Source organism: Leopardus geoffroyi, chromosome B4, assembly GCF_018350155.1.
Source record: "Leopardus geoffroyi isolate Oge1 chromosome B4, O.geoffroyi_Oge1_pat1.0, whole genome shotgun sequence".
Taxonomy (NCBI): Eukaryota; Metazoa; Chordata; class Mammalia; order Carnivora; family Felidae; genus Leopardus; species Leopardus geoffroyi.
Window position 1 is genome coordinate 78,524,974 of NC_059341.1, and position 17,964 is coordinate 78,542,937.

Here is a 17,964-nt window from a genome sequence, read left to right on the forward strand (position 1 = left end):
AAAGAGCCCTCCGATTAACCAGGGCCATGTCTGGGGCTCCTCTGTAATTGACCAGTGAGCCTCACGGACAATACAAAGCCAGCATGCCTGAGCCTCAGGGAAGAAGGCAAATTGGGTAACTAGCAAAGTGTGGCTCTAGCTCTTATTGGAACAGCTCTTCCTGGAACCCTGCTATATCCTTGGACGTTTGCCATGGCTGGAGAGGATTAGACAAGCCAATCAACCTGATACCAAGTGAAAAGGCAATCCGTCTTGTTATTCTGTCTTTGCCAACTTCTAAAGGTCACACAGAGCTTTTTAAAAAGAAAAATATGATCATTTTATTAATATACCGAAATGATACTGATGAGATCTATCTTTTTTTTTTTTTAATGTTTATTTTTGAGAGACAGAGAGAGACAGACCACAAGCAGGGGAGGGGCAGAGAGAGAGGGAGACACAGAATCCCAAGCAGGCTCCAGGCCCTGAGCTGTCAGCACAGAGCTCAATGCGGGATCTCAAACCCACGAACCACAAGATCATGACCTGAGCTGAAGTCGGACGCTTAACCAACCGAACCACCCAGGCGCCCTGAGATCTATCTGTCACACAAGTAATATGTGCTCATTATACAAAATTGGAAAATAAAGATAAGCAAAAAGGAGAAGATGAAAATTATGTATAATTTTACTACCCCAGGTATAATGAGGGATACAGCATTTGGTGTCTTATACATGTGTGTTTGTATTTTTAAATCTTTCTTTAAATAGAAATGGGATCAAACTGTACTCAATTTTGCACTGTTTTATAACCTGCTTTTTTTTCACTTACCAATGTACCCTGAACATATAGATTAAATTACAACGTTCAGTATGATTATTCAGATGTCTTTCTTTGTGGCTTACATTAAAAATTCTCTCGTAAGGGGCGCCCGGGTGGCTCAGTTAGTTAAGCGTCTGACTCTTGATTTCGGCTCAGGTCATGATCTTACGGTTCGTGAGTTTGAGCCCCGCATCGGGCTCCACGCTGACAGCTCAGAGCTTGGAGCCTGATTAGGATTCTGTCTCACTCTCTCTCTTCCCCTCCCCTGCTTGCTCTCTGTCTGTCCCTCTCTCAAAACAAACAAATATACACTAAAAAAAATTAAAAGAAAATTCTCTTGTGAAAATCCTTCATTTTCTACCTCTGGCATCTAGTTGTTTGTCACGCTTTCAGGTGGCTGAAGTTTGAAGAAGATGTCGAGGATGGGGGAGAGCGCTGGAGCAAGCCTTATGTGGCAACCCTTTCACTGCATAGTCTCTTTGAGCTAAGGAGCTGCCTTATAAATGGGACAGTCCTTCTGGATATGCGTGCAAATAGCATAGAAGAAATTTCAGGTAAGCGTAGGTGAGAGAAAACAGAGGAATGTTTGTTTAAATTAAGAAGTGTGGTGTGGAGGGGCGTCCGGGTGGCTCAGTTGGCTAAGTGTCCGACTTCAGCTCAGGTCATGATCTCGGGGTCCGTGAGTTCGAGCCCCGTGTCGGGCTCTGTGCTGACAGCTCAGAGCCTGGAACCTGCTTGGGATTCTGTGTCTCCCTCTCTCTCTGCCCCTCCCCTGCTCACCCCCTCTCTCTCTTTCTCTCTTTTTTTTTTTTTTTTCAACGTTTATTTATTTTTGGGACAGAGAGAGACAGAGCATGAACGGGGGAGGGGCAGAGAGAGAGGGAGACACAGAATCGGAAACAGGCTCCAGGCTCTGAGCCATCAGCCCAGAGCCTGACGCGGGGCTCGAACTCATGGACTGCGAGATCGTGACCTGGCTGAAGTCGGACGTTTAACCGACTGCGCCACCCAGGCGCCCCATCTTTCTCTCTTAAAAAAATGAATAATCATTAAAAAAAAGGAGTGTGGAGGAAAGAATAAAGTAGCTTTGTGTCATTACGCCAGTCACTGAAACTTCTCGACCTCAATGTCTTCAGCTGTGGGATGGGTTTTTAATTTAATTTTGTTATTTTTTTAAGCTTATTTATTTTGAGAGAGAGAGTGGGGGGGGGGGGAGGGAAAGAGAGAGAGAGAGAGAGAGAGAGAGAGAGAGAGAACAGCAGGCTCTGTGTTGTCAGCGTGGAGCTCAATGCGGAGCTTGATCCCATGACCCTGGGATCCTGACTTACGCCGAAATCAAGAGTTGGACGCTCAACCGACTGAGCCACCCAGGCGCCCTGTGGGATGGGTTTTAAACTAAGAAACCACTCTACCTATTTCACAGCCTATTTCAAATGACAGGGTGTTCGGTCCTCCATTTGCCTATTCATTTAGCACACATTTATTTTGTATCTATATACACTTGGTAATATGCTAGGCACAGGGAAATAAGATATAGTTCCTACTCTCAAGGAACTCACCTTCTAACGGGGGAAATAACCGTGGAACAATTTAAGTAAGTGCAACAACAGAGATATGTCTTGGTAATAATTAGAGGAAGGGGCAACTGGGAGTTGTGCAGAGAAAAAGGTGTTAAGGAAAGATTTGTAAACATGGCAGCTGGGGAAGACATGTAAGAAACTGAGCCACAGTACCCCCATTTTTTCAGCAAGATGTAATGGGAGATGTCTGATGGGGTTTCCTGATGTTGAGTGTTGTTACCATGTTTTAGGAATGGCGTTTGGGAAACACCTGGGTGCATGTGAAGGTTTTTCCCTCAGCTTGGCTCTGTTTGGCTAGACAGTGAAATCAAGATTTCTTCAAGCTTTTCTGCAAGTGTCCAAGAGATTCTGCCTCTCTGGGATCACTTGGGGAAACAGGGAGGGGTCAGCACTGATGAGACCCTGTGTCCCCTCTAAAGGCTCTAGGGGAAAGTTATTCCTTGCTTCTTCCAGCTTCTAGTGGCTCAAGGTGTTCCTTCTCAGGAATGCATGACTCCAGTCTGCCTCTGTCTTCGCATGGACTTCTCATTTGTGTCTCTCTTGTGAGAATATTTGTCAATATCATCCACGATGATCTTGAGATCCTTAACTTAGTTACATGCGCAAAGACCCTTTTTACAAATAAGATCACAGTCACAGGTTCTGGGGGATTAGTACATAGAAGTCTCGAGGGGGCCACCATTCAGCTCGTTACAAAAGCTAAGAAGGGAGAGAGTTTCAACTCCTCGGTGTCAAATGCTGCAGAGAGGCCACGTAAACATCCACTGAATTTAGCAACTGGAAGGCCATTGATTTTATCAAAAGCAATTTCATTGAGAGAGCCAAATTGCAGGGGACTGAGAAATTTTTGAGAACTTTATTTTGTGATTTTAATTTTATTTGTTTAAGATTTTAAAATGTATTTTTATTATTTTTTACGTTTATTTATTTTTGAGAGAGAGAGAGAGAAGATGTGCATGTGCATGTGCTCACAAGCATGTGGGGGAGGGGTAGAGAGAGCGGGGGTGGGCAGAGGATCCCAAGTAAGCTCTGTTCTGCCAGAGCAGAGCCTGACAGGGGACTCCGACTCATGAACCGTGAGATCATGACCTGAGCTGAAGTTGGACGCTAACAACCTTAGCCACCCAGGTGCCCCTCTTTTGAAAACTGTAAATGATAGGAGAGAGAGAGAGAGAGAGAGAGAGAGAGAGACAGACAGAGTGCCAGAGTTAAAGGAGGGTCTGGGTTGGACATTCTTCTTCTTTTACATTTTTTTTTCAAGATGAAGGATCTTGGGACACCTGGCTGGCTCAGTCAGTGGGGCGTGTGAACTCTTGAATTTGGGGTTGTGGGTTCAAGTCCCACGTCAGGTGTAGAGATTACTTAAAAATAAAATCTTTAGGGGCGCCTGGGTGGCGCAGTCGGTTAAGCGTCCGACTTCAGCCAGGTCACGATCTCGCGGTCCGTGAGTTCGAGCCCCGCGTCGGGCTCTGGGCTGATGGCTCAGAGCCTGGAGCCTGTTTCTGATTCTGTGTCTCCCTCTCTCTCTGACCCTCCCCCGTTCATGCTCTGTCTCTCTCTGTCCCAAAAATAAATAAACGTTGAAAAAAAAAATTAAAAAAAAAAAATAAAATCTTTAAAAAAAAAAAAAGATGAAAGATCCTGAAGCATGTTTATAATATGGGAGCAATAAACCCATCGATATAAAGGTTAAATATAGAGAAACCATGGATCTTCAGCTTGAATATTCAAGATAGATTTTCTTCTAGACTTGGATAGTCATGGATGGAGTTGGGGTTGAGAATAGGTTGAAGTTTTGGGGAGGCTTGGGGATAGGGATGTAGGACTGAAGTATAATTGCTATAGTTCTTTACAGTAGGTACCTGATGTATTCATATTGGTGATAAGGATAGACAAACTGTATCAAGTATTTACTGATACAGCACTTTGTATTTATTATCTCATTAATTTTCTGTAACAACTTTTGAAGATGGTTAATAATATTAGCGCCATATTACAGATGAGGAAACTGAGGTACAGAAAGGTTATGTAACTTGCCCAAGATCACACAGAAAGTGATAGAAGTGGGACAGAATGTGGGCCTCTAGAACTCATACTCATTATTGGGATTTTTTAACCTCCCTCAACTGTGCTGGTCTGACAGGTTAAAGGTTGATGGTAATTGCCCGGGGCACTTAGTTAACTGAATCATACACGTCGGTCGGTTCCACCTTCAAATTGTCATTCGGAGCGTTCTACAGTTGTCGTTCCCCTTGACGACTAGAGCGATGTTGAAATGCTGGAGGAAGGGAATATAGAGGAACTTTGGCAGATAACAGAACAAAGTGGGTAACGGTGTGGGCTTTTGAGTCAGATAGTCTTGGGATTGAATCCCAGCTCTGCGACTTACTAGATGTGAGATCTTGGGAAATTTTGTAACGTTTGGGCCTCAGTTTTCTGGATCTGTACAAATTGTTACAATACCACCTCCTTCTCAGAGGTTTCACTAGGATTTGATTGGATAATCTGTGTAAAGTTCATAGCATAGTTCTGGCACCTATTAAATGCTTGATTGTTTCTAATAATAATGATCTGTTATATGCATAAAGTATAACTTGTCACAGCTGCTGTCGTCAAGTAGATCTTTCAGGCCCTGAGGTATGATTGTACCTTATACCTTAATGACCCTCGTGGAACTGCTTCTCCCACTCCTCGCTCCTCACCCCTCATACCACCCAACGTGGGCCTCTTTGAGTTCACTGACTGTCAGTTTGAGTGTTCATGTTAGCACCTGCTTTCCAGACCTGATCCTGGACCAGCAAGAACTGTTCAGTGACCTGAATGACAGCATGAGGGTTAAAGTACGGGAAGCCCTTCTCAAAAAGCATCATCATCAGAATGAAAAAAAGAGAAATAACCTCATTCCCATTGTTCGCTCCTTCGCTGAGGTTGGCAAGAAGCAGTCAGATCCACATTCGATGGATAAAAATGGTAAGATTATTAGGAGTGACTGTTCTTTTATTAATAAGACACTTAGGAACTAGTTGAGGATGCTAAGTTACCAGAGGGTACAGGCTGTATTTGTCTAATATGTTTCCATGCTCACTTACACACAATATGGTTTGGTTACTGGCAAGATGGGGGGCTGGGACTGATGACCATCTATCTCTGTGGCACTAGGGATGTTGCCTCAGATTGATCTTAGATTAGGGACACAAAATACAGTAGTATAGGTTCTTGAGTCAGACTTCGAGGCTTGAGATTCAGGCTCCACTATTTGCAAAGTGTGTGACCTCGGGCAGCCTCCTAAACCTCTTAAAGTCTCACTTTCTCCTCTGTGAAATAAGGATGATAATAGCATCTGCCCCATCAGTTTAATGTGAGGTTTCGATACGTGATTCTACGTAAATCCCTTAATCAGGTACGTGACGGGTTGTAGACATTCCATGAATCTCAGCCGCTGTTTGGTTTCCTTCTCTGTGGCCAGGCAGGGTCTAATCTCTATGTCTCCCTGTCCCCACATTTACTGAATCACAACGTGCAGGGATATGCCTGGGAATCTACGTATTTGAAACATTATCCAAAGGAGTCTCTGATATGCACTCCTGGTTAAGAATTCCTGCCTTAATAGAGGAAGAAAAGAGGACCACAAATATGTTCAGGAAGAAGGTGCAGAAGTAGAAAGACTTCTGCCCTCCCTTTACTAGTCCGTAAGGAGACATGTATGTGTGGGTCTTATCTGCATAGTCTTCTTAGCTCTTCTCTATGGGCCTTGCAGGACAGAGAGCCATAGCCAACGGGTGACGGATGGAGTGTGTCAAAGGGGGGAAAGGGCAGAGGCTCAGAGGATTCTGTCTTCTCTGAATAGGTCAAACTGTGTCTCCTCAGTCTGTTCCAACTACGAGTCTTGAAGTAAAAAATGGCGTGAATTGTGAACACAGTCCCGTGGATTTAAGCAAGGTGAGCAGAGACACGGGAGCTTGGCTTGTAGGCCTAAGAGTATTCCTAGTGGAACCGAGAGTCCAATCGCTGGAAGCCGGGTAAGCTTTGGTAGTTCAACACCTTTTGTCTAAGACCAGAACCCTTTCTGCAGAAAAGGAGGCCCCTCTGCCTGGGTCTTCTCCCTTTCACTCCAGCCTGCATGGGGCGGACTCAAGTTTGTTCCACCAGGTTCGATGCTAGAACTGAGAGGAGCCCCCGATAAACCTCCCTGACACAGACCTCCCGATTTTTCCAAAGTTGTTTTCGGTGATTACTCTTCAGCAGCCCCTTCTCACCTCCCAGGGTTTTGCGGAAACAATATTTTTGCTCTTGTCTCCTAAAACTACTTTGCGGTCGAGGCTCTTCTTGGGGACCGTGACTTGGGCATCCTAAGATTTCTGCAGTAGCAGTGCCTCGCTGCAGCTTCTGGCTCAAGCCTCGATCTCCCTGCCTCCAGCCTCTCATTGCCCTGGTCTGTCCTCGACACTAGCTAGAACACAGATGGGGTCGCGTCACTTCTCTGCTGGGAAGGCTCCCCGTTTTATTTAGAAAAGCTGAAACCTCTGACAAAGCAGTCAAGTGTTTTAAAAGGGAAAAAATTTGACCGAGAGCTTCAAAAACAGTCGGTGAGAAAGCGTGGTGTAATGAAATTCAAATCAGAGGACCTGGATTTAAATTCTCTCTCTTAAAGGCTCCATTGGGCAAATCAACTTCACCTCTCTGGGTTTCAGTCATTTCGTTTATTTTGTAAATAAAAAATGAGGCTAATAAGACCTATTTTATCCACTTTACAGAGGTATTGCAAAGGTCAAATGAAAGAGTGTGAGCAAACATTTGTTAAATCATGAGACGACAGGTGAATGTAAGGTAAGGGAGGTGGTTGATGTGTGAAGTGACAACTCCTAGGTTGTCAGAGGGTTCTTTTGGACTTTCAGGTGGATCTTCATTTCATGAAAAAAATTCCCACTGGGGCGGAGGCCTCAAATGTCCTGGTTGGTGAGGTGGATTCTCTGGACCGCCCCATCGTTGCCTTTGTGAGGCTCTCTCCAGCCGTTCTTCTCTCGGGTCTGACAGAAGTGCCCATCCCAACAAGGTAAAGACAAGGGCAGCGAAACTCAGCGCATTCTGTCTAAAGCACAGATTTGTGTGAGCTCTGGTAGAAGAAACCAGCTAGTGCCAAAATTTGGGATTAACTGGGGAACGCTGTTTAAAATTCAGCAGCGATCTCACTGGGGGTATGTTGGATTAACCTCCACGCAGAAGAATTCTAAGACTTTTAAGGCTATGACTTTTAAGTAACTATAGCCTTGGGAGTGGAGAACTGAAGAGCATCCCAAGGGCGTATCACAGGCTAATCACTTGTTATGGTGGGAAGTCTGAGTCTTACCCTCTCAGTTCCACAGAGCCGTGTCTCAGGGAAATATGTCTGAGCAAAAGTACTGATGTCTCCACGGTTCTGGCAGGATTTGTATGGTTTGCAAATATGTCCACATTTGTTCAAAAGGCTATTCGTGCACTCTGAAGGTGGTGATTCAGGTGATGCAGAGCCCCATTAATTACAGAGTATTCGGATGTCCAGAACACAATTTCGACTCCTCTACAGGGCTTGATCATGTCAACTTCCTTATCCCTCTCCTCTCCCCATCATTTGCTTATTAGAGCAATGAATGAGATTTAGAAAACCTTGAATTTGCACAACAATGGCATGTTTTAAAAAAAGAATTAAAAAAAAATTTTTTTTTTTCCTATAGCAAGGAATTGTGTCTATGGAAACCCTAACAATTATAACCGCATTATTGAAATGGAGTCATACAAATACGTCCAATGCTCAGAGTGGAGCTGTTAGGTCAAGGCCACTTATATTGCTCCATCATTAATCTGTCTCTTTTTATTGAAGTTACCACAGTGATTTCTGGTTGATAGGAGAGAGAAATGTTTCACTGTTTGGAGAGGAATAAGATGCCACTTCTTTATGTCTTCTTATATAGTTTATAATTTCATCCTCTGTGTGTGTTGCCAGATTTTTGTTTATCCTATTGGGTCCAGTAGGGAAAGGTCAGCAGTACCATGAGATTGGCAGATCCATGGCCACCATCATGACAGATGAGGTATGCACCATTCTGCTTTTCGTTCATGCCGTAAATGTGTATTGAGTATTTACTCTGTGCTAGACCCTGAGTTATCTGTTGGGGATAAAATAATCACCCTTGCAGTGTCTTCTGGGAAGCAGGTCAGGTCACTTCTCTGAATGCTTTTTGTGGGAAGCCCAAACCTTCTGGGGTTATTTCTTCCTATATCATCTCTCCCAAGGATGCAGAGAAATCTTTTTCTGGGAAAATTATCATTGGCTCTTAGGATGCCTAGAGAGAAAGGTGTTAAGGCTGACAACCTTCTAGAGAGGATGGCTAATTGCATACATAAAAGCTCTTTACGTAAAGAACCCTCACTCTTATTCCACGTGAGGGTCAGGGGTATGAGCTTGGGTACTGAGATGTGAATGTCCCAAGCAACCAGACATTGTGGCTGCCATGGTGCTGAATCCCCACTACATGCCCTAGTGAGGACTATACTGCTCTTGTAAGCTGCAGGGTAGGGTTTTTAAGGCCTATGTGTTAGCAGGCAGAGGGAGATGGGGGTTGTGTTTTGTCATCTGTCTTTGATTGGGAAGCTTATTTCATGGGGGACCTTCATTAGGAATTTCATCCACTTTTTCCAACCATTATGATAGGAAAATTTTCCCATGTATCTTGCCTTTTGTCCCACTCTTTGGGGGGATAACAATTATACAACTTTAGAGTCTCATCTTTTCTTGTACTAGCATACAGATATCTAGTTCTTTTTTGACCCATCTCATCTTTAGTTTCATTTTTTTATGCTTTTATCCTTGCACTTTTTTAATGCTGAAGTTTTCCACATTGTCATGTCATTCCCCATGACAGAGATAAAACTCATGAGGTTGTATCTGTCCTTCACCACATTCATTGGTGATTGTTGTTGTTGTTTTTAAGTTTATTTATTTATTTTGAGAGCAAGAGCATGAGTTGGGGAGGGGGAGAGGAGAGGGAAAGAGGGAATCCCATGCAGGCTCTGTGCTGTTAGTGTGGAGGCTGATGCAAGGGCTCGAACTCATGAACCGTGAGATCATGACCTGAGCCAAAATCAAGAGTTGGACGCTCAATTGCACAACCGACTGAGCCACCCAGGTGCCCTTCATTGGGTATTGTTTTAAGTAAAGTTATTTTCAACTTTCCTAAGGGTTTTTTCTTCTCTGTAGATTTTTCATGATGTGGCGTATAAGGCAAAAGAGCGAGACGATCTCCTGGCGGGGATTGATGAGTTCCTAGACCAGGTTACAGTGCTCCCTCCAGGGGAGTGGGACCCCTCCATTAGAATCGAGCCACCCAAAAATGTCCCTTCCCAGGTAATGTATGCACATTAGCCAATGGTGGCTTAAGTGTCACTTACTGAGTACCCACCATGGACAAAGCAAAGACCATGTGTGTATATACTAAATAACTCAAGCTATAGCCCTGTTTTCGGCACCTAGAATGAACAGAGCAGTTATAAAAAATGAGTATACAGTAACATAGATTGGCTCAGGTGTGATGCGATCAGTCAGGATTACTCTAGGATAATTTTAAAGCCATCTTTGGAGGTTTGATGTGGGATGGGATAGGAGAGGAAAGCACATTTCTTGGGAGTATATTGTGAATGAAGCCATGTGATGAAAAGAGCAAGTTGTATAGAGAGAACAGGTGGAATCCTGCATACTTTGGGACAGATCAAAGGTGGCCAAGGAGCCCTTGTACACGAGACACCAGGCCTGGTGCTTTACAGATGCTAACTCAGCCCTCCTGGCAACATCCCCATGCAGGTATTTTTATCCTTAATATTACAAATAAATAAAACTATCTTCAATGAAACTATCTTCAGAGTTTTAAGGTGAAGTGAGATTATACAGAGGCAGATTTGAAACTGGAACTTAGGTCCCACCTGATGTCCAGGCCTCCATATTTCTGTCTCTGAGCAACGCAGGTTTAGGAGTTAGGCACTAGTAGAGAGGGCAAGAAATTATATGTTGTTATTGTTTTTCAGGAAAGTCAATAAACTGCCCCAAATCAGTAAATGCATTTGAAAACTACAAACACATGGGTATTTGGGGGCTGTTTTTGGATGATCTCATTATCACTCCCCGCTGTTAACAGGAAGGACAGGATAGATGGCTGACTTTACTAATTTTGTGTTCCTCTGTTGAAAGGAGAAGCGGAAAATGCCTGGAGTTCCAAATGGAAATGTTTGCCACATAGAACCGGAACCACATGGGGGCCACAGCGGGCCAGAACTTCAGCGCACCGGGCGGTAAGTTCTGAGACGTTTCACAGCTCATGCTGCTTACTGGGCTGAAGTTGTGTAAAGGAATGAGTCATAGTCACTTTCAGCCTTCTTCTCTCTGGTATTTTGGCTGGGAATGACTTTTCAAATGGAACCACTGACTGTAATAAGTATTGTGAATTTATCGGATCTTGTATTCATTCATTCAGGTTTCTCAAACCACTGACCACAGTCTGTCTCACCTCCAGTCCTTTCCACACGTTGTTCCTTCTGATTTGAACACTCGTTCCCTCCCTCATCTCCTGGCTAACTGCTACTTACCTTCTTGTCTTAGCTTAGGGGTCACTTCCTTTGGGAAGCCTTCTAAGACTCTCTCTAGATGAGGTTAGGTATTCCTACTGTGTGGTGTCACAACTTTGAGCTTTGTCCCTCACCTGTCTGCCACCTTCCTCCTACCCCTTGGTTTACAGCCCTTCCCATACTTTATTATTATTGCTTCATTTGTTGTCTTCCTGCTAGAATGTTTGCTCCGTAAGGGCAGGGTGCCCATTATAATCCTAGCACCCAGCACAATGCCCTGCACAGAGTGGGCACTGAGTATCTGATGGATGAATGAATGAATACTTTTAGAGTGATCCCTGTTCTATAGCATGAGTGGACTAAATATAGGTAAATATTTAGTGGTTATTTATTTTTAATGTTTATTTTTGAGAGAGAGAGGCAGAGAGAGAGAGAGAGAGAGAGAGAGAAAGAGAGCATGAGTGGGGAAAGGTAGAGAGAGAGGGAAACACAGAATCCGAAGCAGGTTCCAGGCTCCGAGCTGTCAGCACCGAGCCCAATGTGGGGCTTGAACTCACGAGCCATGAGATCATAACCTGAGCCAAAGTCGGACGCTTAACCGACTGAGCCACCCAGGTGCCCCTTGAGTGATTATTTTAAGTAAAGAAACTCCCTTAGGGTAGGAAAATAAGTAGTATTTTAGGGGTGTGGGTGTGTCTCAGAATAGTCAATCTACTCTTCTAGGCCCAGACTCTAAAGACAGATGTCCAAGGAGGAGATTCTCTATGGAAGTTTAGGGAAGCAGGTTCCCAGACTAACTTTGATTTGCCAGGTAAGAAGGTGGTGAAAGAGGATGGTATTTTGGGTTAGAGTGACATCTAGGGTTTCCCCAGATGGTGGGAGATGGTTGTGACCATAGTTCTGGTTCCATAAGTTGTACTTGTTTCTGAGGATCTGCTGGGTGGAGAGTCTCAGGACAGGACTCAGATCATGGAGTGAAGCTTTGTAATGCCCTCTACTTCCTAGCTTTCACCTTAGTTTTTTTCTTCTTTGCTTGAAGTTGCTTTCCTTATTTTTCTATCCTCAGTACCCAGTGGAAACTCAGGGTTTTCTAGAATTGTAGACAGTCATCTATTTTTCTACTCTTAGAAATTCAGGGCGAAGCTAGGAAAGGGGGCTTAGAAGCAGGAGAGATGGCACTTAGCTAGCAGTGTCCAGAATGGGGGTGTGTTTCCTGGCTGGAGGAATGTATTTGAGGGTGAGGAAAGATAATTGGGTTCTGGGGAGTGATCATGGAGGAAAAGAACAGCTCTTTGATGGAAGGGATCACTGAAATGAGGGAGCAACCTCCAAGAGTAAATTTAACATTTTCTTTAAAGTTGGGAGAGGTCTGAATTGGGTGGGGAGGCCTGGTATTGAGAAGCAGTTCAAGGGAAGCATCTGTCCCTAGAATAGGTTCCAGGATTGAGATGGTCCTAGAGGAGGTGGTGTTTTTTAGGGAAAGGGTCTTGGGTGTTTGATGGTATTTCAGGGTGGTGATATATCTTTTGAATATAAATGGTGTTCACACCCCAGGACTTAGAGTTTGAAGGTAGTGGAAATGAGGGCAACAGGGTTTCCTCCAAATGATTTGAGATTTCAGGTTTCTTTTGGTGTTAGAGGAGAATAAACTAAAGTCCCAGGCCTTTTGAGGGAGTCATTTATAATCCAGTCCACGTGGGAGTTTGGGAGACCATTAGATTAGATCTCAAGAATTGTCGATTCTCAGAAATGGTGCCTGACATCCCAAAAGAAGATCTCATGTGGCCAGGATCATCACATGCTTACTCACAGTGTCAAAGTACCTTTACTCACAAACTCCTCTAGGGTTTGAGGAAGTTCTCCCTTCATGTCTTGTCAGGAAGTTAATGGAGTTGATAAAGCTGAAAGGAAGGGTTATCTAGGTTCAGGGCCTAGGGCTGCTTGGTATGGGAGATACCTCCTCTTCCTGAGTTCCCAAAATTTTCCTCAGAGCCCTTAGCAAAAGACCTCAAGACACATGGCCTTTCTCCTATTATAGCCTTGTAGGCCAGGTGACTTCACGCCTGCATCAGAGATTATGCTTCTGTGCCAACCCTTTTCTCTTTCCAAATCTCAAAGTTTGTAGGGAGTCAAAGCAAACCCTCCCCCATAGATGAACATCCTAGAACTTTCTGGACCCGCCTGGACTGCACAGACAAAAAATAGTTCTTCATACCATTAGTTGTGTTTCTCCGAGGTGGAAAACCTGCCTTGTGTGTGCCATGTTGCAAGGCCTGGGGCAAAACCTGGAGACTTAGGGGATGTTCTATTTGTCAGACGGGGAGGTATATGAAGATGGGGGTGTGTAGACTCTTAAGGCAGGAAAGGAGGGAAGTTGAAAACAGTCCTGTATTAATCTGAGGCCGGGCCGGTGTTGGACCTCTGTGATGCTGATGCATTCCCGTACATAACAAAGACAAAAGTCTGACTAGAGCGTTCCTAGGTCACAAGTGTCACCGCAGGGAAGAGAAGGGTTTTCCAAGAAAGGACTTTTCCAAGGCATATTTATTACCTCTGTTGGGGATGCCGCTTTTGGGAAGGGTTAATGAAAAAAGAACCAGGAGCTGCTATCTCGATGATTCCCCGCCCCTCCAACACACACACTTCAAACAGGTTTCTTCCAAAGCACACCAGACAAATGGATGGCTGGGCTGTCCTTAAAGCCCTCCAGAGAAAGTCTCCCTAAGTCAGTGCTCCAGAGCCTAGTGACCCTCTACACGGGTAAGTCCTTTCTTGCATCAAGCTGAAATTCGTATCCCTGTGTGCCTCCTACCCCCAAAAAAACTTGAACATCAAAGGTAGTGTTGAGGGGCGCCTGGGTGGCCCAGTCGGTTAAGCGTCCAACTTCAGCCAGGTCACGATCTCGCGGTCCGTAAGTGCGAGCCCCGCGTCAGGCTCTGGGCTGATGGCTCAGAGCCTGGAGCCTGTTTCCGATTCTGTGTCTCCCTCTCTCTCTGCCCCTCCCCCGTTCATGCTCTGTCTCTCTCTGTCCCAAAAATAAATAAACGTTGGGGAAAAAAAAAAAAAAAAGGTAGTGTTGAAAGGGAAAGGAAGTCTCAAATGTGGAGAGAAGCATCCATGCCTGATCTTGTGGTAGCTGTGCAATTATGGTCTGATTCTATGCATGAGTGAGGGATAAGGCTGACTCCATAAATAGTAGTCAGAAATCATTTTATTAATTTATAGTTACATTATCCATAAGAGCCTCAGATCTTTTCTTTCCCCTTTTAATCATTATTAGGCATGCAGATGCCCCCCCTTTCTATGGCTTCTTATAAATCCATTTCGCATACATCTTTTGTCTGTGACTCACAGACGTTCCTCCCTGGAAGGGCCTCCTGCATCCAGGGGCTGAGCAATCGTGGCAGCATCTCAGGTTGCCAAGTGGGGTGAGGCTCATTATTACAGAAGGAGATTCTTCTCCCAGAATAATACCCTTCAGAGGAAGGTCATCGGTGATTAAGAGGTGATATTCACATGGTACTAGTTCTGTCTTGGTAAAGACCCAGAAACACTTGTGTCTTGCCCCAGACCAATCAAAACTGCCTATAAGGTCGTTTTTGCACAGAGGAGAAAGCAAGGCATAGTGACACTTTATTACAAACTGGAGCCTTGGTTCCAAACTCTGAGGTGGAACTCTCATACTCTAGGTTAGACCCTATAGATAGCCCCTTACCTAAGCTAGGTTTGCCAGATAGACTAAAAACAAAACGAGCTTTGCCTCTCTTCTCTAAGCCAAGAACCAGATTGTGATGTTACCGCTATAAACTGACGACGGTGAATCCCAACTATACCCACCCAAACCAGAGGAAAAGAACAAATAGGTAGAATAGAACAGTGTCAGCCCCGTGTCCACGAACACACTCATTGCACCTGGCTAGGGAGAGAAAGCATTCAAATGGAAAGAGAGAGCTGCTGGGCCTTTCCCCCTAGCGTACAGGCCCCAGGTCGCATGGTTCTCCTCCGGGCTCCCAGGCAGAGAGATGGAAAGAGCTGGCCAAGCCTCCTTTCATGAAAGAGTAGCTCATTTTTTGTTTCTGGCTTATTATAGAAAGTTTCAAACACATAAGAAGAGAGAACAGTATAATGAACCCCCATGTGCCTGTCAACGGTGATTAACATTTTGCCAGTCATGTTTTGTCTATTTCTCCCCACGTAATTGTTCTATTTTTATGTTTTCTAGATTATTTTAAACCAAATCACTGGTATCATATCACTTTACCTGTAACTACTTCAGTATGTATCTCTGTTTGATAAGGACATTTTAAAAAACAACGGTCATGCCATTATGAAATCTAACAAAATTAACAATAATTCTTTAAATTGTCTAATGCTCAGTTCACATTTAGCTTTTTGTGATTGTCTTAGCCACATCTTTTTAGAGTTTTTTTTTTTTCTTCACATAGCATCCAGTCAGGGATTGCATTTGGTTATTATGATCGCATTCTGTACTAGCTCTCCTTCCTTTTTTTCCATGCCATTGGTTTGTAGAAGAGACCAGATGATCTGTCCTGTAATGCTGAGTGGCATTTTGTGTGACTCCCCTATCAACTTTCACTCTGGTGCAAAGACCTCACTCTAGAAAAAGTGACCCAGTTTGAGAACGCTCTTTCTTGGTGTGGGATATCTTGCCCTTGATCTGTCTCATCCTTGGGAACTGGAGAGGGGTCCAGAAGTCCTGCCACCATGTCCTGTGGACTCTACTTCCTGATTCAGCCCTTGAGTCCTTCCACTTCTCCTCCTCCCAATCCCCTGCCTCCAGTCTTGCCCCGCATTCCATTCATTACATCCCCTCCAGAGTGATCCTTCCAGAATGCACGTTTAATTATGTTGTTCTCCTGTTTACAATCCTTCGGTGACTTGACATGCCATCAGGATAAAGTTCTAATTCCTTAAAACAGTTTGCAAGGCGCTCTGTGACTTGGCTTCTCCAGCTTCACCGTTCCTGTCTGTTGGTATTTGCCCCTCACACTGTCTTATCGAGCTGTATCTGCGTTAGCACTTGGACCCCGCCATGCACTCTCACCTCCAGGTGTCACCCACGCTAGCCCCTCTGCCCCATCTGGCTAGCTCCTGGTCCGTTCTCTGAGTCCCCGTTGAAATCTCCCTCCTGTTCTGTGCTGCCGTGGCACCCTCACAGCACCGCCTATCGCCTGTGCTAGAGAAGGGCTGCGTTGTCTTGCTCCCTGCTGCATCTCCGGTCCCTGGCACAATATCTGCTACTACTTGTCAACCACATGAACGAATTCTTATGCTAATTTCTCAACAGTAAGGTGGGTAGCTGTTCAGCGTAGGAAAGTGCATGTGATGGGGCTCTTTGGCTAGAATACATATATAATAAAACTAACGATTTTAATACCTTGAATGGATTTTGCACATTTCCTCCGAACAGCTCAGAATTTGCGGTTTGAAGCGATTACTTAATTTCACGTTAATTTTTTTTTGGAACTCTTTATTGAATGGGCAATATGCACTCCCAAAGCAATTCTCTTTATGCTCGGGATAATCATTCAAATTCATGCCCTTGTTTGCAAATGGAATGTGTGCTGACCCCGGAGAGATTTCTTGTACTGGGGCTCAAATCGAAGCCAAAGCTTGTCTTCAGAGCACATTTGAAGTGGCTTTCAAATGTGCGCTGTTCAAATACTTCCGTGGAAGAGGGACTGCGTTAGAGGCCTGTTTGCCATGTTTCCACAGGCTGTTTGGGGGCTTGGTGTTGGACATCAAGCGGAAGGCCCCCTGGTACTGGAGCGACTACCGGGATGCACTCAGTTTACAGTGTTTGGCCTCCTTTCTGTTCCTGTACTGTGCCTGCATGTCACCTGTCATCACCTTTGGGGGATTGCTCGGAGAAGCCACTGAGGGACGCATAGTAAGGACTTTTTACCACTTCTCTTGGCCCCAACAGGAGTTAAAACATTGTGTTGGCAGGGAAGTCTGCTGAGAGGAAAATCCCCTGGGCTAGGGCTGAGGAGATTGGATTCTTTCTACTGAATACTGTGGCCTTCTGATTTCATACCAAGCAGCAACCTAGTTTTCCCTTTAGAACCGACTCTCGTCTGCTTGCACATCAGTGTCACTAGTTGACTGCCCGGTTGAATTGCCTGGTGCTCAAAAGGGTGGAAAATGATAGATCAATGTCATTTGAAATTTAATGTGACTCTGAATGACGGCTCATAGTACAAATGGTATCACTGTGCTTTCTGTGTATATTTAAGTACTGAATTGAGTCACTGAAGAACAGGACTTAGTTAAGGAATCCTATGTGGTTGGATTTGGGCATCTGGATTATCAAGATGGTATCCGTTTACAGGAGTATTAGACCGTGTGTATACTTCACTCTTGCTAAAATGAAATACAAGCAAATGGCTTGTCAGGGCACACACGAGAGCTAAGTCAGGAATGTGTATAAGCCCACGCTACTGGTTACAGATGGGCTATGGACTCTGATGATTTTTTTTCCCCCCTCAGAGTGCAATTGAATCCTTGTTTGGAGCCTCCATGACTGGGATTGCCTATTCCTTGTTTGCGGGACAGGCTCTCACCATCCTGGGAAGTACTGGGCCAGTGCTTGTATTTGAAAAGATTTTGTTCAAATTCTGCAAGTAAGACATTTGGTTTTCTGAAAACTCTAACTGGATGTGTTATTGTGCCGTTAGGGTCGAATGCCAGGATCCCGGGCGAGCATAATCAGGCAAATATTACTCTGGATTGTAAAAACCTAACGAAAGAACATCATTTGGCCTGTTGCCCTGCCCCCAGGTAGTACTGTACCTAAAATAGTAGATCTCCTAATCTTAAAGAGCTTTATTAATGTCCCTCAGCCATTGTTGAAGTCTTGACTTTTTATCTTTTTTAAAAATTTATTTATTCAAATTCAAGTTAGTTAACACACAGTGTCGTACTGGAGTTTTCTTTCTCTAGCTAAGTCAAATTCCTTCATTTTCATTTC

The 17,964-nt window shown here is 44.4% G+C and overlaps 1 protein-coding gene across 10 annotated transcripts in view; it reads left to right on the top strand.

Annotated features, from left to right (window-relative positions):
- SLC4A8 (solute carrier family 4 member 8) overlaps positions 1–17,964 on the top strand; it is an 80,228-nt gene that overhangs the window by 26,809 nt on the left and 35,455 nt on the right. For all 10 annotated transcript variants that reach the window (XM_045462986.1, XM_045462989.1, XM_045462983.1 and 7 more), the window contains 9 exons: positions 1,195–1,355; positions 5,163–5,351; positions 6,229–6,320; positions 7,277–7,434; positions 8,362–8,449; positions 9,616–9,762; positions 10,600–10,700; positions 16,710–16,884; positions 17,484–17,617. In XM_045462986.1, coding sequence (XP_045318942.1) covers positions 1,195–1,355; positions 5,163–5,351; positions 6,229–6,320; positions 7,277–7,434; positions 8,362–8,449; positions 9,616–9,762; positions 10,600–10,700; positions 16,710–16,884; positions 17,484–17,617 — 1,245 coding nt within the window. The remainder of the gene's footprint in view (positions 1–1,194; positions 1,356–5,162; positions 5,352–6,228; positions 6,321–7,276; positions 7,435–8,361; positions 8,450–9,615; positions 9,763–10,599; positions 10,701–16,709; positions 16,885–17,483; positions 17,618–17,964) is intronic.